At 45.0% G+C, this 19,307-nt stretch overlaps 1 protein-coding gene across 1 annotated transcript; it reads right to left on the minus strand.

Moving 5' to 3' along the window:
• Positions 1 to 237: 237 nt before the first annotated feature.
• On the minus strand, positions 238 to 18,855 carry LOC311115222 (putative ATP-dependent RNA helicase TDRD12; the record flags this gene model as incomplete). Its single annotated transcript, XM_084190419.1, has 35 exons — positions 18,709 to 18,855; positions 18,486 to 18,539; positions 18,150 to 18,317; positions 17,762 to 17,898; positions 17,478 to 17,600; positions 16,839 to 16,894; positions 16,612 to 16,697; positions 16,288 to 16,510; positions 16,062 to 16,135; positions 14,448 to 14,560; positions 14,256 to 14,327; positions 14,105 to 14,159; positions 13,781 to 13,905; positions 12,320 to 12,464; positions 12,038 to 12,145; positions 11,427 to 11,612; positions 10,907 to 11,060; positions 10,683 to 10,810; positions 8,365 to 8,556; positions 7,586 to 7,714; positions 7,212 to 7,329; positions 6,869 to 7,008; positions 6,370 to 6,590; positions 6,012 to 6,093; positions 5,645 to 5,826; positions 5,208 to 5,415; positions 4,845 to 4,937; positions 4,382 to 4,557; positions 3,520 to 4,080; positions 3,132 to 3,199; positions 2,794 to 2,890; positions 2,487 to 2,600; positions 2,065 to 2,218; positions 1,758 to 1,818; positions 238 to 305 (listed from the first exon to the last, which is right to left on the minus strand). Exons 2-35 carry the CDS (start codon positions 18,507 to 18,509, stop codon positions 238 to 240), a joined length of 4,641 nt encoding a protein of 1,546 aa, XP_084046545.1. The 5' UTR covers positions 18,510 to 18,539; positions 18,709 to 18,855.
• Positions 18,856 to 19,307: the final 452 nt, after the last annotated feature.

Below are 19,307 nucleotides of genomic sequence, written 5' to 3' on the forward strand. Positions count from 1 at the left end.
TTCTCAATTCACTTGTGTTGATAGTCTGATAGCATAACATCAAAAAATAAACCTGAAAACATGGAATTGTCATATGAAATGTCCTAAAATAGCCAAAGAGATGCATCCTTCAAGCAGACATGAAGGAAAAGTGTATAATAACTAACTGGCTGAATTTATGTATTTTGGGGGGATTGGCACTAGGTTCTTCTCAGTTGATGATTAGAGGGAGGATCGATGAGGGCCGTCTGTCTGCAGTCAGTCACTGCTACTGTCTGAGCTCACGTAGCAGCCTTCCTCCCCAGTGTGCCCCACAAAGCAGAGACCTGAGGAACACCAGCAACAGAACAAGGTGGTCAGTCAGAACTACACTGCATATACAAAAGTATGTGGACACCCCTTCAAACGAGTGGATTCTGCTATTTCAGCCACACCCGTTGCTGACAGGTGTATAAAATTGAGCACAGCCATGCAATCTCCATAGACAAACATTGGCAGTAGAATGGCCTTACTGAAGAGCTGTGAATGTAAAACGTGGCACAGTCATAAGATGCCACCTTTCCAACAAGTCAGTTCGTCAAATTTCTACCCTGCTAAAGTTGCCCCGGTCAACTGTAAGTGCAGTTATTTTTAAGTGGAAACATCTAGGAGCAACAACGGCTCAGCCGCGAATTGGTAGGCTACACAAGCTCACAGAACGGGACCGCGTTGATGTGATGTAGCGCGTAAAAATCGGCAGTCCTCGGTTGCAACACTCACTACTGAGTTTCAAACTGCCTCTGGAAGCAACGTCAGCACAAGAACTGTTCGTCGGGAGCTTCCTGAAATGGGTTTCCATAACCGAGCAGCTGCACACAAGCCTAAGATCACCATGCGCAATGCCAAGCGTCGGCTGGAGTGCTGTAAAGCTCGCCACCATTGGACTCTGGAGCAATGGAAACACGTTCTCTGGAGTGATGAATCACGCTTCACCACCTGGCAGTCCAACGGACAAATCTGGGTTTGGCGGATGCCAGGAGAACACTACCTGCCCGAATGCAGCGCCAACTGTAAAGTTTGGTGGAGGAGGAATAATGTTCTGGGGCTGTTTTTCATGGTTCGGGCTAGGCCCCTTAGTTCCAGTGAAGGGAAATCTTAACGCTACAGCATACAATTACATTCTAGACAATTCTGTGCTTCTAACTTTGTGGCAACAGTTTGGGGAAGGCCCTTTCCCGTTTCAGCATGACAATGCCACCGTGCTCGAGGTGAGGTCCATACAGAAATGGTTTGTCGAGATCGGTGTGGAAGAACTTGACTGGCCTGCACAGAGCCCTGACCTCAACCCCATTAAACACCTTTGGGATAAATTGGAACGCTGAATGCGAGCCAGGACTAATGGCCCAACATCAGTGCCTGACCTCACTAATTAATGCACTTGTGGCTGAATGGAAGCAAGTCCCCACAGCAATGTTCCAACATTTAGTGGAAAGCCTTCCCAGAACAGTCGAGGCTGTTATAGCAGCAAGGGGGGGCGACCAACTCCATATTAATGCCCATAATTCTGGAATGACATGTTCGAAGAGCAGGTGTCCACATACTTTTGATAATGTAGTGTATTTTATCTCTATGGCTAATATCCTGTGAAAGCATAACTGGAGCCTCCATGTAATTTTAAGAGGCTTGATACAATGATGGAAAGCTAGTGAAAGAGTTTGGGGGCGGTAGCTAACTGACTGCAAATAAATGTAAATAACTTTAGCTTCTGGAATTTAGTGCAAATGATTCTGAAATCTTACCATTTAAAGTCTTCTTTTCATCTTCCTCAAAGCGGTCGAAGTCCAAACTAACAAAAGCACTCTGAGGACATCACAATATTTATCATGAATAAACAACGAGGTATGACATCTACTAGTACATTCTGTTACTGTAAGCAGAACTCTAACAACTCATTTGGAAGGTCATGTCTTGTATTTTTTAGTTCTCAAATGTCAAGAGGACTAAATATCCAAAGTATGTCTACCTACAAGTATTGCTAGCTGTACAAAAGAGATTAGGAGATAGACATATAATACTATATATTTTTCCCTTAATAAAAAGCACTACCTTTTGCTTGAGGAGCATCTTCCAGTCTCCCCTCTCCTGTTTGACGAGCCTGATGACTGGCTCATTGCACTTCATCTCCCAGGAGCACTTCTCTGCAGTGATGTTACTATGGAGCTCCAGGTCAGCACGGTAAGGCCTGTCATTCACATACGCACTACAGAGGCAATATAATCGTTAGAGATGAAATATTATCAAATGAAATGCTTCTCTCATTTGTGTTGCAGGGAATTACAGCCCCAATGTTAACTTCATCTTTTAAAAAACTCCTGCACACACAATGTTACCTTGCACGGGAGTTATTTTTTACATTTTTATTTACATAGAACAGAAACATTAACAGCTCAGCACTTGCCTCAAGCTACTTTAGATAAAAACTGTCTGTTCAGGTGGTTGAAAGGACATGTGACAGACATTAAACAGACCTGTACACCACTCTGTCAGGGAAGAATTCACATCTCTGTTCCACTGGTTCTCTGAGCTTTATGTTCAGTGTGACTGTGTCATCTCTCTGGAACCACTTGATCTGGGGATGGAAACTGAAAAAGACTAACTAAATGTAAATCTATGATGGATTGGAGTCATTTGCATTTCAATTCAGCCAATTTATATATTAAGTAAACTGAATTGAAGTGGAATCGACTCCATGCAACACTGATGCGCACTACAAAAACACAAAATCAGCTTAATTTGACTATTCAGAAATATAAGGGATACGTGTACCTCAAATACCTTTTTGGTGCGTCCACATCGACCTTGTCAACACTGATGACTTTCTCACTGTTGATGACTTGCTGGCCGTTGATTTGCTTCTCATCGATCAAATGACCTGAATAAGACAAATGCACCAGTTGGAATAGTATGAAGAGCCAGCCTTATGAGGTACAACAATGGTGAATGGCATAGTAGACTACTCTATATTTGAGTCTTTATATGTCTTTGTTGATCATTATCAACTTGTGTTTTCAACAATAGTGAATGTCATGGTTGACTAGACATACATACATACATACAGTAAATTTACTTTTTGGACATTGTTGATCACTATCAAACTAAAATAGTTTTCATACCATTTTCAATGGGGCGGGGAACTGCAGAAATCCAGTCTTTGGGGGAGAATCCTTGTAGAGCTGTATGCCTGCATGACAACACAAGTCTTGTGAACATCACATGTTGAAGTGAGATCAATGAAACACTAGCCATTGATCACAGTTAGGGCACTCAGCACTGAGACGTAAGCCTCTGCCGCAGACACTGGTTAAATCAACGTTGTTTCCACGTCATTTCAATGAAATTACGTTGAACCAACGTGTAATAGACGTTAAATTGACGTCAGTGGACAGTGGGATATCTCGGGTCGGGTGCAGAGCCGCACTGTATAGTGAAAGAATCAAACATCAGAAAATCTATTTTTATTGACTGACAGCATCAAAGAAAAACAATAGTGAAGACACCAACCTCCGTGTTGGAGTGGTGCCTTGGAGGTTAGCTATGAGGCTCCTCCACTGCTCCATTTTGGGGTAATTGTCCATGGGTGTTGGGGCAGGTAACTGGGCCTCGCGAGGTGTTGGGAGTGGGGAAGGTAACTGGGCCTCGCGAGGTGTTGGGAGTGGGGAAGGTAACTGGGCCTCGCGAGGTGTTGGGAGTGGGGAAGGTAACTGGGCCTCGCGAGGTGTTGGGAGTGGGGAAGGTATCTGGGCCCTGTCCATGAGTGTTGGTAGTTGAGCTACGCTCGGATCAGGTACTGCTGCTAATGGGGCCTCCTTCTGTGGCTTGGGCGAGAGCTGGGTAGGGCATACAAAGACCTTCTGGTCCATCTGACGCAGGTCTGCTGAGTCCTTCATATGGCACTGGGACAGGTCTGTCTGGGCATGAAGCACAGCCGTTTGGTTCTGGGGCGGGTCTACAGAAACCTCCTGGCCACAGTGTAAGCGCTCGACGGCTGCCCTCATCCTGTGGACCAGGGCCTCCTCTGCAGCCTGCACCTTGTTCTCCAAGGTCACCTCAGAGCCCTCCGGCCTAGCAAACAAACCAAGCAGACACGAGTCACGACACACAATCATAATAGGTTGGTAATGTAGTGCTCTCATTAAGTACTGGGGATGAAAAATCGAATGGTTGACAGCCATGTCCTCTCTGACGTAACCCCATATCTGCACATAGCCCCTGGTGTAGCAGCATAAGTTTTAACATGCTGTATTACATTGTGCCGTATTATAAGTGAAGAATGCTGTTGGATGTCAGTGTACAGTATCTTGTATTATGAGGTCCTATGGTGCTGAAAGCCTGGTTACCCATGGGCATAGAGGACTGAACTCACCCCGTGGTGAGAGGGGTCTCCCCAGCACTGGCTCCAGGCCCAGCCCCGTGGTGGAGCTCCTTCAGCAGGTCCAGGTGCTGAGGGTTGCTGGTGCCCATCCCTGTGCTCAGGATCTCAGCGTGGATGTTGTACTCGTTTATGAATGTCTTCAGGCCTGGCAGACGGGTCATCCGCACCTGAGAACAGAGCACATTTTAGTCATTTAGCAGACACTATTATCCAGAGCGACTTACAGGAGCAATTATGGTTAAGTGCCTTGCACAGACAGATTTTACACCTAATCAGCTTTAGGATTTGAACCAGCAACCTTTCAGTTACTGGCCCAACGCTCTTAACCGCTAGGCTACCTGCCACACAAGGATTAAGGACATTCAGTGTTTGTGTGTCTGTGTTGAAATTCAGCTGTCTGTAGATGGAGTAGAAGTAGCTAAAACCAAATGGAAGATAAAAAGTGACAACCTACCATGGGATCGACGAAGACCGTGTTTCCCAAACACAGAACAACCTTGGCTTGGTGCTGCAGGCCTTTGATCTTCTGACTGATGGCCCTGGTGACCTGAATCCACACCATTGGAATAATGTCATTGTAACCTGTTGTTCTAGACTCATTGATTATGCACTTTGAAAAGGTAAGGTCCTACACTAGCAATTGGCATTCACAATATGAGTCTCCGGCAATCACAATCTCAACACATAATTTGAGCTTCTGCAACATAATTCACAGTCATTGCTTCTAATCATTTCAATGTTCTATCCCTAAAGATGAGCTCCGAAAAAGTGAGTGAGAGAAAGAGCCCAGTGAGTGAGTGCAGCCTGGTGTATAGACCTTGGGGTTCCATTCGACCTCAGCGTCGATGGGCATAGCCCTGCAGACGATGATTTCCAGAGCCTGGGGTGGCAGTGTGTGGAACTGGGGCGGCAGCTGCAGCAGCTGGTGGGACTTCACCTCCTGCTCACGCCCCTCATCCAGGAACAGAGCCCTCACGCTGCAGAACAGACACTCACCCTTGTCCGGCACCGAAGTCAACCGCACCCTGCATGACAGGTAGGAGAGGAGCAGTGGGTGAAATTGTTAAGGAACGAGAGGTAGGGTGGCATTGGGTTGATATGTGACAAAAGCATTTGACCCACCCAGAGGATTTGGACTTCACTGCATGTAACCATTACTTGGCATGTTGTTTAAACCTGCTTCATGGCCATATAACATACATCATCAGTTATGAAAGTGACTGAATTAATGTTGTTTGGTGTTTGTTTTCTGACCTGTGGTAGACCTCATCCTCTTGTACTCCGTAGAGCCCTCCCTCCAGAACCTCCTTAGCGCCCAGCTTCTCAGTGGCGTAGTACGCAGTCATCTCTGCTGCCAGGCTCTCATAACTGTCCACCTTCTTACTCACAATGCGTCCGTAGTAGACGGAAGCAGTCTTGATGTACAAGGGCAGAACCTTTCAAACGTAAGCGTGAAAAAATTGAATGTCTTCATTTGTATACATTCAGATAGAATATTAAACTATATTACACCGGTGACCTCATTGGAAAAGCTTGAGAGGATATGTCCAACTTTGGCATGTGTTCTTGGCTGATATCTACACCCCTGAAACAAGTGTTATCATATAATATGCTGACTCACCACAATAGTTCCAGAGTCTGGTTGCAGTGGCTGATCCTGTATGGGGCTGATGCTGTGTCGATAAGAACAAACATTGCTGTCCCTGCAATACAGCACAAGTCACATTAAGTACTACATAAAGAATATCAGGTGCCACCTATTGCTGCTGTGCCCTTAAGCAAAGCAATTAATTACAAAACTATAAAGTTATATTCTTAAGTGCATAGGACAAGTATGCATCTTTCAAAAGTACCCAAATCCAAGGTTCAGCTCATGTCTGAGTATTGTAACATGCATAACAGCAAATCAAATCTAACATTATTGTCCCCATGGAGAAATGTTCTTGGCAGAGTACTGCCTGCATCTCAGCAGCACTGACCTGCAGAAGCCGAAGCTCTTGAGGTAGCTGCAGAGAGGCCTGTCTGACTTCTGTTCCTCCTTGGCCTGCAGGACTCCCTGGGCGAAGTGCAGCAGCTCTGGAGGCAGCGAGGCCTCAGTACGCTTCAGGTAGCGCAGGACCCCGATCACGTGACGGGCATTCCTCTCGGACAGCAGCAGCACTGACTTGGCAGGGTGGGCTGTGTTCTCTGCAGCACGCTCCTGTCAATCACAGAATCCCATATGAAAAGGAATTCACAAAGTAGACCATGCTCATACAGTCAAAGCAGACACAGATGCCATCTGAATAGGTTATGTAAAAGGAGATCAAAACAAGTCACTCATGGCCATCTTCTGACTTGAGATCTGCCCGCTAACCTAGGCTTTTCACGCAAGTCTCCCAGAAGAAGTCAGAGCTTTGCACGCTTATCTCAGCTCTGAATCCGGCACAGAGCAAGAGAAGGAACATATTGTGCGGATTTGGTTTGTCCTAACGTTACCTTGTCTGAGAGGTTCTGGAAGTTCTGGGACATGCAGAACAGACGGCTGCCAAACAGCTTAGGTGAGCTTGGGAAGCCGTAGTGCACAACACACGTAGCATCACGGATACCCAAAGACTTCATACACTCATTGGTGGTGACTGGTGGACAGGAAGAGAAGGAAAGAAAAATAGGTCAGATTTATCAAAGGGCAAATTAGAGAAAATACCTGGAGACACGCTCACTTTCAATCAAGTGAACTGAGCTGACCTGGCAGACTATGCCATAAAATGGAAAGATGTATGCCATTTTTATTCATTGCAACTGTCAACTCCTAAGTAAATGCAATTGTGGGTCAGTTCACCCAGAATGACATGAGTGCCAGGTCCAATGGGCTTCGTCCACTGCTCAGTCACCAAGTCAAACTGGTAGGTTAAGCCCTCGTGGGCCTTCAGGGAAAACGCTGATGTGTTGGAAACAGCCTGAATGACAGATTCAAGGAACAAACATTTAGTTGAATGAATATACATTAACAATGTTTTGTTTTTCTAGTACTGTACACTTCTGGTAAGACGTCCAAAAATAAGGTTACAAAATGCTAATCTTACAAGTATTGAAATGTAGCAATGGCTTTTTGTTTCTATAGTACCGTGCTCCTGTAGGGGACAGGATGTCCAAAAATAAGGTTGGCAAACAAACATTTATTTGTTCTAGATCTATAGATTGCTGTAGAGTTACCTTGAAGACGTGCTCGACCTCCTCAACAGAGTTGGTGATGACAAGGGTCTTCTGGGCCATGTCGGGGGTGAAGTCCAGTGCCCCGAGCAGGACAGAGATCTTAGTGCAGTCCAGACACAACAGGATAATCTGGGGGGAGGGTTGAAGAGAGATGCGAGAATGCTTTCTTTATTTTTTATTATTGAAGAACATTTACACATAAGTGAAACTTTGCTTTGAGCGATAGAATACAAAACAACTCTTAGACCTTGTTTGACTCATGGACCCTTCCACCCTTACTAAAAGTAATGACTAGTCTAAATGAGGTACGATGAAAGCAAGTTTACTGCCCCATTACATAGCTTTAACCAATCACAAATCCAACCAACAGGCCCTTGAAATCAGAGATGGATACACACTTAAAGGGATAGTTGAGGCAAAATCTATATTTGAGTGGAATTACCCTTAACTTTAGTTGTGTCTGAAGGCCCATAGTGACAGAATCCACAATAATCCATTACATTTAGTTTGAATTTAGTTTACAGGGTTTTTATGAGTTAATTTCTGCTTGCGATGCAGCTTTGCTAACATCGGTCCGGCTGTTCACGTTCATGAATTTGGACGAGGCTAATTATGCTAGCTCCTGGATGTGGCAGAAGTAAACAATGGACTATTGTTGATTCTGTCACTATGGGCCTTCAGACACAATTCAAGGTAAGGGTAATTACACTTAAATATAGATTGTTTTTGTTGGGACACAAGCCATAATTTATTTTGTTGTCAGTCCTTTCAAAACTGACCTGGTGCACGTTGCCGTAGAGTGCAGCCTCCTCCATCACCGTGACGATAATGGTGGGGTTGCTCATGTGGTTGTGGAGCAGACCCTCCAGGTGGTGGCACCAGCGCTTGCCCACTGCGATGATCTGTCTGGGGCACGACACCCGCTCCTCGCTGGCCGTCACCCTCTGGAAGTGCTGCAGTATGGTGGTCATCTGAGGAAAGGGGGAGAACATTAGTCTGACAAACTGCTGAGGAGACCGTGGCGAAGGAGGAAAACCAATGAGACTGAGTTTTCTTTTTGTATTTTAATAGGATCCCCATTAGCTGTTGCGAAAGCCGCAACTACTCTTCCTGGGGTCCGCACAGATCATGAAACATGACATAATACAGAACATTAATAGACAAGAACAGCTCAAGGACAGAACTACATACATTTAAAAAAACGGCCCCGATAGCCTACATACAGTGGGGAGAACAAGTATTTGATACACTGCCGATTTTGCAAGATTTCCTACTTACAAAGCATGTAGAGGTCTGTAATTTTTATCATAGGTACACTTCAACTGTGAGAGACGGAATCTAAAACAAAAATCCAGAAAATCACATTGTATGATTTTTAAGTAATTAATTTGCATTTTATTGCATGACATAAGTATTTGATCACCTACCAACCAGTAAGAATTCTGGCTCTCACAGACCTGTTAGTTTTTCTTTAAGAAGCCCTCCTGTTCTCCACTCATTAGCTGTATTAACTGCACCTGTTTGAACTCGTTACCTGTATAAAAGACACCTGTCCACACACTCAATCAAACAGACTCCAACCTCTCCACAATGGCCAAGACCAGAGAGCTGTGTAAGGACATCAGCGATAAAATTGTAGACCTGCACAAGGCTGGGATGGGCTACAGGACAATAGGCAAGCAGCTGGTGAGAAGGCAACAACTGTTGCCGCAATTATTAGAAAATGGAAGAAGTTCAAGATGACGGTCAATCACCCTCGGTCTGGGGCTCCATGCAAGATCTCACCTCGTGGGGCATCAATGATCATGAGGAAGGTGAGGGATCAGCCCAGAACTACACGGCAGGACCTGGTCAATGACCTGAAGAGAGCTGGGACCACAGTCTCAAAGAAAACCATTAGTAACACACTACGCCGTCATGGATTAAAATCCTGCAGCGCACGCAAGGTCCCCCTGCTCAAGCCAGCGCATGTCCAGGCCCGTCTGAAGTTTGCCAATGACCATCTGGATGATCCAGAGGAGGAATGGGAGAAGGTCATGTGGTCTGATGAGACAAAAATAGAGCTTTTTGGTCTAAACTCCACTCGCCGTGTTTGGAGTAAGAAGAAGGATGAGTACAACCCCAAGAACACCATCCCAACCGTGAAGCATGGAGGTGGAAACATAATTCTTTGGGGATGCTTTTCTGCAAAGGGGACAGGACGACTGCACCGTATTGAGGGGAGGATGGATGGGGCCATGTATCGCGAGATATTGGCCAACAACCTCCTTCCCTCAGTAAGAGCACTGAAGATGGGTCGTGGCTGGGTCTTCCAGCATGACAACGACCCGAAACACACAGCCAGGGCAACTAAGGAGTGGCTCCGTAAGAAGCATCTCAAGGTCCTGGAGTGGCCTAGCCAGTCTCCAGACCTGAACCCAATAGAACATCTTTGGAGGGAGCTGAAAGTCCGTACAGCCCCGAAACCTGAAGGATCTGGAGAAGGTCTGTATGGAGGAGTGGGCCAAAATCCCTGCTGCAGTGTGTGCAAACCTGGTCAAGACCTACAGGAAACGTATGATCTCTGTAATTGCAAACAAAGGTTTCTGTACCAAATATTAAGTTCTGCTTTTCTGATGTATCAAATACTTATGTCATGCAATAAAATGCAAATTAATTACTTAAAAATCATACAATGTGATTTTCTGGATTTTTGTTTTAGATTCCGTCTCTCACAGTTGAAGTGTACCTATAATAAAAATTACAGACCTCTACATGCTTTGTAAGTAGGAAAACCTGGCAGTGTATCAAATACTTGTTCTCCCCACTGTATCAATACATACACACAAAATATCTAGGTCAAATAGGGGAGAGGCGTTGTGGTGTTGCTTTTGAAGTGCAGATGACCAGGATTACTGCTTTAGGCAGTTGAAAGCACTGGAGTCTGGTCTAGTTTTATCACTGCAATCTCCGGACCGCATATACCCCCTGGTGACGGGGGTTTGAGTTCTGTCTTGGCTATTTTCCTGTCTGTGCCCCTTTACCATGTGTATCTCCCGCTCTCTCCTTTTGTACGGTCCTATCACTACAGTTGAAGAACAGTCATTGTGTCTCTCACCTCATCCGGGGCTCTAGAGAAGAGCAGGTCCACCTCGTCCAGCACCAGGTGACACAGCCGCAGGAACTGGAAACAGTGCAAACACAGCAGACGCACCAGGCTGAACGGAGTGGTCACCACCACCTGGCCTGGAGACAGACACACAAACACAGCAGGAGAGGAATGTAATACTCCTGTCTGTCTGTCAAATCTAACTGTCCTGACCCTGTGAATAATGGTCTTACAGTTGTTATGGATCTTGACAGTCTTTGCCTCGTCCTTCCCCAGTCCCACCAGTATGACCATGGGGTTGAGGACCTGGGCGGTCTGGCTCTCCTCCAGCAGGTCAATGACAGTCTGGGCTTTCTCCCACCCCGGGCACAGGATCACCGCTATGGGCTGAAGGAGACAACATACAATGTGGTGTTAGATAAAACAGAATAAACACAAATAGATCCTTTAACTGCAGATTTGTCAGCAGAAAGCCATGTCTGACTTACTGGTCGTAGTTTGGTAGGTTACTGCAGTTTGGCGTTGAACCCTAACAAACCAATTAAACATCCATATTTCTACATGCTACTTTGTCTACGTAGAGTGGTATCACCATGAAAAGAGTTGCAGAGGCCTGGCATAACAAAGATTTGACTGTTTAATTGATGCCAGACAATTTTATTAGGGGGCCAACAGAGATAGTAATCCAGTAATAGCAGGGGAAACACTGGAAATAACACCATTCCTGTCTAGTGCTCTGCTTGCTCAACTCACCCCGGTGCGAGACGAGAGGGCGCTGAAGACGGAGGAGAGCTGCATGTGGGCCAGGAACGGGGGGATGTAGGTGAGGGGCTGGTCTCCGCTGTGGGAGATGAGGACCGTATCACAGCCCCGGGCCACCGCCGGCCAACAGTAACTCTCAGCCACAGACGGGCCGGCATACTTCTTCCTCATCAAGATCTGAAAGGGAACACGGTGCACATACCAGTCTTCATCATGACATACTAGTCTAGACATTTACAGATTTTTCACCTAGTCGACTTCGGGATTCGAACCAGCGACCTTTCGGTTATTGGCCCAACAACCGCTAGGCTACCTGCTGCCCATACGACTGGACATTATTGTTGCCTAAGATCTTCAGGGTAAAATGTTGAACAGTCATTTCAAATGTTAAACTATTTACATTTATACTGAACAATCTTATCTTGACTTCTATTACCTTATTCCAAACATTACATTACATTCCTATCATTACATTTTCACAGTTGTAAATACATTTACATTTTAGTCCATTTAGCAAGCGCTCTTATCCAGAGCTATGTACAATCAGTGCATTCAAAATACATTCCATTCGAACGTTAGAACATCGTTGAAAGCAAACCAACCCTCCGGAAGGTGTCGGTGATTGGAGCGTTGGCCAGACTGGTGCAGGGGTCCAGAGTAAAGGCAGAATGCACCACTATCCCACTCCTGCTCAGATCAGTATGGACGATCTGACATGAAGAACACATTTAGTCAGTCATGCACAGTAGACATTATTGTATGTGCACAAAAAATGTCAATACATTTGGTGAAAGCTACCCAAGAAGGAAGTGATGAGTATATCTGCATTCAGTCCATTGATGCAACAAAAAAAAGGCATAAATTAAGGTTGATTCGATGCTTACAGTAACTTCTGATGAGTCTACATCTGGGTTCAGAGGGTCAGGGTTTAGCAACTGCAACAACCGAGCGCAGACTAGCTCCTCCTCAGTAGTTTGCTGCTCTGTGAAGACGAACTCTTGTGTCCGGTCTACTAGGTCACTAGGAGTACTGGAAACACAGAGATGAACGTTTTTAGTACAGCCATTCACACTAATATATATATTATACACATAGAACGAAAATCTAAAACGCAACATGTAAAGTTGGTCCCATGTTTCATGAGCTGAAATAAAAGATCCCAGACATTTTCCATACGCACAAAAACCTTACTTCTCTCAAAATCTGGGAACAAAGCATTTGAGCATTTCTTCTTTGCCAAGATAATCCATCCACCTGACAGGTGTGGCATATCAAGAAGCTGATTAAACAGCATGATCATTACACAGGTGCACCTTGTGCTAGGGACAATAAAAGGCCACTAAAATTTGCAGTTTTGTCAGACAATGCCACAGATGTCTCAAGTTGAGGGAGCGTGCATTTGGCATGCTAACTGCAGGAATGTCCACCAGAGCTGTTGCCAGAGAATTGTATGTTCAGTTCTCTACCATAAGCCGCCTCCAATGTCATTTTAGAGAATTTGGAAGTACGTCCAACCGGCCTCACAACCGCAGACCACATGTATGGCGTTGTGTGGGTGAACGGTTTGCTGATGTCAACGATGTGAACAGAGAGCCCCATGGTGGCGGTGGGGTTATGGTATGGGCAGGCATGAACTACGGAAAACGAACACAATTGCATTTTATCAATGGCATTTTGAATGCACAGAAACACTGTGACAAGATCATGAGGCCCACTGTGAGGCCCATTTTTTTTTTTTTAAGTATCTGTGACCAACAGACGCATATCTGTATTCCCAGTCATGTGAAATCCATTGATTAGGGCCTAATGAATTCATTTCAATTGACTGATTTCCTCATTAACTGTAATTTTGTTCTGTATATATAAAAAACATTCACCCAAGAAATTCAACAAAGTTTAATTGTGAGAAAACACACACACATCACTTGTCTTAGCTTTTAATGTGATATACCTTGGTTCAGTGCATTGTTCCACAGGATCGACAGGTTGACTTTCACCACTATTATGAAAGGAATACAGCAGATGGAGCTTTAAACCAACTCTCTGACCAATTCACTAACTTACATATGGACAAAGTCATGGTTGAAAGGGAGGTAGCATTAAAATACAAACAAAATGTGAGCGGTAGTGGTGAACTGATGGTTGTGGTCGAAAGAATGGCAGCAGTTTTATTTTTTTTATTTGACCATTTAAAATACATAAAAATGCTACACCATGTAACAGATACACATGCCAAAATTGCTGAGGATTATTTACACAAAAAAGTAAAAAGACTTTCTTCCATTGTGGTCCTCTAAACAGAACAAAGTATGTAAGTGGAAGTGGCCGGAGGGTTGTGTTCATACCATACAGCCGTTTCAGTCTGTTGTCCGATCTGTTGAACTGCAGTGATCGGCTCTTCCTCTGCTTTCTCCGTGACCGCAGAGAACCTCTGAACACCACCTTCCTCCTTCTCTTCATTAAGCTCAGTCTGACAATTAAACAAAAGGTGCTTTACAGTATTAGTCCACGTCTCTTTTTGGCCCAAGATTCACTACTGAGATTCCATTTTGGTTCACATAGTCCAAAGGTTTGGGCACCCACGACTTAGAAACATGAGAAGCAGAGTTCTCGTGCAAGTGAATTTTTACAGAAACGAGATCGGCCTTCGAGATCGTCCAGAAACTCACGTTGGGAATAGCAGCCCTTTGAGTGCTCGAAGCAGAATTCACGAACTTCATGAATCTGTTGAGATCCACAACAAGTAAGAATTTGATTCAATGTCATTCAAAGCAGATTAGGACAGTAGCATGAAAGTAGAACACTAGAGCATTATCTCACCTTAACAGATTCAGATTTCTGAACAGTTCTGACACAAGAGATGTGTCGGTGTCCTCTCCGGGCTCGTCATCGCTGAAAGAAGAATGCTATGATTAAAAACAACAGTGTGACATTATCTTACTGCTAAAGGCAGCCCCACTCCCAAGTGACCTGTTGAGCAATAAAAACAATAACTAAACCTATAGAACAGACCTCTCGTCTTCGTCGCCATCAATCTCTGAAAATGTCTTGGATTTCTTGTTCTGCCGCTGCGCTGCTTTCTTATTGCCTCCCTCTGGGGGATTTCTTCCATTTTCTAGGCTTTTCTGTAAAACAACAAGTCAATAACATAACAGTGTTGGATTTCACAGGAGGATATAACTTTTTATGTGGGACATGATTACAACTGCTGCACCTTATTGAGGGTAATATAAACTCAGCAAAAAAAGAAACATCCCTTTTTCAGGACCCTGTCTTTCAAAGATAATTCGTAAAATTACAAATAACTTTACAGATCTTTATTGTAAAGGGTTTAAACACTGTTTCCCATGCTTGTTCAATGAACCATAAACAATTAATGGACATGCACCTGTGGAACGGTCGTTAAGACACTAACAGCTTACAGACGGTAGGCAATTAAGGTCACAGTTATGAAAACTTAGGACACTAAAGAAGCCTTTCAACTGACTCTGAAAAACACCAAAAGAAAGATGCCCAGGGTCCCTGATCATCTGTGTGAATGTGCCTTAGGCATGCTGCAAGGAGGCATGAGGACTGCAGATGTGGCCAGGGCAATAAATTGCAATGTCCGTACTAAGACAGCACTACAGGGAGACAGGACGGACAGCTGATCGTCCTCGCAGTGGCAGACCACGTGTAACAACACCTGCACAGGATCGGTACAACCGAACATCACACCTGCGGGACAGGTACAGGATGGCAACAACTGCCCGAGTTACACCAGGAACGCACAATCCCTCCATCAGTGCTCAGACTGTCCACAATAGGCTGAGAGAGGCTGGACTGAGGGCTTGTAGGCCTGTTGTAAGGCAGGCCCTCACCAGACATCACCGGCAACAACGTCACCTATGGGAACAAACCCACCGTCGCTGGACCAGACAGGACTGGCAAAAAGTGCTCTTCACTGACGAGTCGCGGTTTTGTCTCACCAGGGGTAATGGTCAGATTCGCGTTTATTGTCGAAGGAATGAGCATTACACCGAGGCCTGTACTCTGGAGCGGGATCGATTTGGAGGTGGAGGGTCCGTCACGGTCTGGGGCGGTGTGTCACAGCATCATCGGACTGAGCTTGATGTCATTGCAGGCAATCTCAACGCTGTGCGTTACAGGGAAGACATCCTCCTCCCTCATGTGGTAACCTTCCTGCAGGCTCATCCTGACATGACCCTCCAGCAAGACAATGCCACCAGCCATACTGCTCGTTCTGTGCGTGATTTCCTGCAAGACAGGAACGTCAGTGTTCTGCCATGGCGAGCGAAGATCCCGGATCTCAATCACATTGAGCGCGTCTGGGACCTGTTGGATCGGAGGGTGAGGGCTAGGGCCATTCCCCCCAGAAATGTCAGGGAACTTGCAGGTGCCTTGGTGGAAGAGTGGGGCAACCACTCCCCCCCCCCCCCCCCCCTTTGTTCAGGGACACATTATTCAATTTCTGTTAGTCACATGTCTGTGGAACTTGTTCTGTTTGTGTCAGTTGTTGAATCTTGTTATGTTCATACAAATATTTACACATGTTAAGTTTGCTGAAATTAAAACGCAGTTGACAGTGAGAGGACGTTTCTTTTTTTGCTGAGTTTTGTCAGTCACCTTTGGATTTGATACCTCATTGGAAGCCTTCGATGCCTCTTTCCCAGATGTCGTTAGATGCCACGGATCAACCACTAAAGAGATCAATAAAGAAAGCTCAATGAAGAACATTTTAGTAAGAGTTTCCCCCTCAAGTTCATGCAGTGACATTTTACAACAGGAACTTTTTGGAAGACATAATAAACTGTTCTTAATGAGACTTCACAATAACGGAAGGTGCATTCACCTTGATTATGAACGGTTGGGTCCTGCTGCCGGGGCGGGAAATCTGAAAGTGATCGTACGGTGCAGCCGTCAGTAGCCAGGAAGTTCTGAGTTTCAGAAAATATGTCACAAGCCAAGACGGCAGGGGATCTATCAACAACACCATTCTTTCCACTGGTTTGATGGGCCTTCTGGCTTGTGAAGTACGCAAACTTCTTTGAGACGAGATCATCGTTCACACAGATCTAGAGAGATAACCATCTTTTAGCTTCAAAGTTGTATAGAAAAACTCAAAATAATAGCTAGTTATGGGAGGCATCACCACTGATTGTATGTTGTACAATACCTTGACATTTTTGACAGTCAAGTAGAGCTCAATGGCAGTGCAATCTGCCTGTGTTTCACACAACACTGCCTCCATCTCGGTAGAAGCTTCAGGCCAGAGAATCGAACAGAGAGCACAGTTAGGACTGATATACAGCAATGAGAGTCCAGCACTACGACCTGCGCTTTCTCAATTGCTCAATTCAGTGATCACGATTGAAACTGACCTTGCAGGAGAGGATTACATACCTTGTAAGAGATTGTGCAAATAGCGTGTGGCAGAGCTGTCCCATTGCGTTGATGGTCTAGAATTAAAACAAGAGCTCTGTGAGTAGTAATAACGAATAACAACAAAGGGCATTCTTTTATTTATATATTTGTATTTTACCCCCCTTTGTCTCCCCCATTTCGATCTTGTCTCATCGCTGCAACTCCCTAACGGGCTCGGGAGAGGCGAAGGTGGAGTCATGCGTCCTCCGAAACATGAACCGCCTAACCGCGCTCCTTAACACCTGCCAGCTTAACCCGGACGCCAGCCACACCAATGTGTCGGAGGAAACACTGTTCAACTGGTGACCGGGGTCAGCCTGCAGGCACCTGGCCCGCCACAAGGAGTCGCTAGGGCGTGATGAGCCAAGTAAAGCCCCCCCCAGCCAAACCCTCCCCTAACCCAGATGACGCTGGGCCAATTGTGCGCCGTCCTATGGGACTCCCGGCCACGGCCGGTTGTGGCACAGCCCCGGAATGAACCCGTGTCTGTAGTAACGCGATGCAGTGCCTTAGACCGCTGCGCCACTCGGGAGGCCCAACAAAGGGCATTCAAATAGTACTAAATAATCACAGTAAGTTTAGTGCATTCGTTTATTCGGCACTGCAGTCCACCCTTACATGAGCTCAGCTTTCTCCAGGCAGTCTCCAGACACCTGCAGCGTCATGGGATGAACACCAGCGAGCTGAAACTTCCTCACCCAGAAGGGCAGATGCAGAAACTTCTCTAACAGAGCCCGAATCCTGGGGAAGAATAGAAGGGCTCCATGATCAGACAATTACATTTCATGACATACATTAATCAAGTGCAAAACCAAGAAGATGGGCAAAGTCTTTTTGGTTGCCCTTTGCATCAGCTGCCACAACAGGGATGAGTGAGTAAGTGAATTAGAATTAGGACATACTCATCTGAGCTGACGATGATGCGCTCTCCGTGGTCAACTAGGAAACACATGACCTGGGTTCCAACGGTGCCCAGGAAAAGGGATTCAACAATGGCTCGGCACCAGCTCCTTAGGGCAGACCAGTACACCACACACACCTGGGGAGGGGAACAACACAATGATGATGCTCTCTGTTTTCATATAAAGGTGTAGTAACTATTCAGTCACCTAACATGAATTTATCATTAATGCGCTATGCCAGTCAGGCAGATCTGTAAATGCACATTCAAAAACAATAAATGTCTTTCATCATGTGCATATACTCTTACCATAAACTGAAGATGATAAAACATTCCACAGATTACATTTAGCTCTGATCACCAGTCGCTCGCTTCACACAGATTATTACCTGTCCCGCCTCTATAGTTGAGGGTTTGATCTTCTGCACATCGAGGTTGACCTCATGATAGAAAAGGTTCATTTTCACTTGCAGATCATCATATGCTTTTTTATTCTCGACCGCTTCTATCCCTGGACCATTCACAAACCTGCCCCACAGACAGGACGGGTTCTCCACCTGTCAAAGAAAACATGGTGGTGAAACCTTTTTCAATTTGTAAAGCAACAGCCTTTTTAAGGGAAACAATAAATTTGCAAGGTAACAAGACAGCCCATTGGCAATCTAGATAGTTAGATATGTTAGTTGCAATGTTGTGTGGAACAGCATGCATAGCTAGCTACTTACCTTCAACATATTTATTTCAAGCATGGTTTCAACCGTCACTGACAGTTTGGTCACCTGCAAGACATAGGGTTCAAATTCAGAACAATTAAGTACATTTGCTAACTACAGTAGCTATCTGAATTTGCTGCAAGCATATATTTACTGCAAGGTAGCTAGCTAGCTCACCTTGTTTGTTTAGCTAGCTACAGTAGCAACTTTACTTACAGTAACAACTTAAACTTACAGATTTTTTTTCTTCAAATGTGAGTTTGCTTTTGGTTGCTACGTATTTGGTTGTTAGTTGTGCATTTCTCTGATTAAACTAGCTAACTAGTTAGCTAGAAAGTTGAATAATTTGAAAATGTATCCGGGGAAAGTCGAAATGCAGTCTGGGTATTTCCAAAAAGGTAATTGTTAATTACGATAAACTTTGCACTGCCAAAGACCACTGTAATGACCTAAACAGTTAATTGCATGATGATTGTTTACAAACATTTAGTGATATTCAGGCTGTCGTGCATGACAAACAACAATTGGTATTAGCTGCTACCTTGTTTTGAAACCGAATGAAGTTATCAGCTGAAAGTAATTACTGCATCAATTAATGGGCGGTCAAATCAATGAGGTTCAAACGTATCAAGCTCACACTGTCATGTGCAGTTTGCCCAACATGACTGTCATGAGTACAGTCAGATAGGAAGAGGCGAAGTCTAGACAATAAGATATATAATATTTGGTACAGTATCGCATTCCGTTCGAGGTTGGGTAGCTATATTTCATACCTGTTTCAATGGATTCCGAGCGCGCAGATGTAAAAACTGCGCATCAGCACGACCGCAAAGT

The sequence above is a fragment of the Coregonus lavaretus genome, assembly GCF_964263955.1.
Source record: "Coregonus lavaretus genome assembly, contig: HAP1_SCAFFOLD_366, whole genome shotgun sequence".
Taxonomy (NCBI): Eukaryota; Metazoa; Chordata; class Actinopteri; order Salmoniformes; family Salmonidae; genus Coregonus; species Coregonus lavaretus.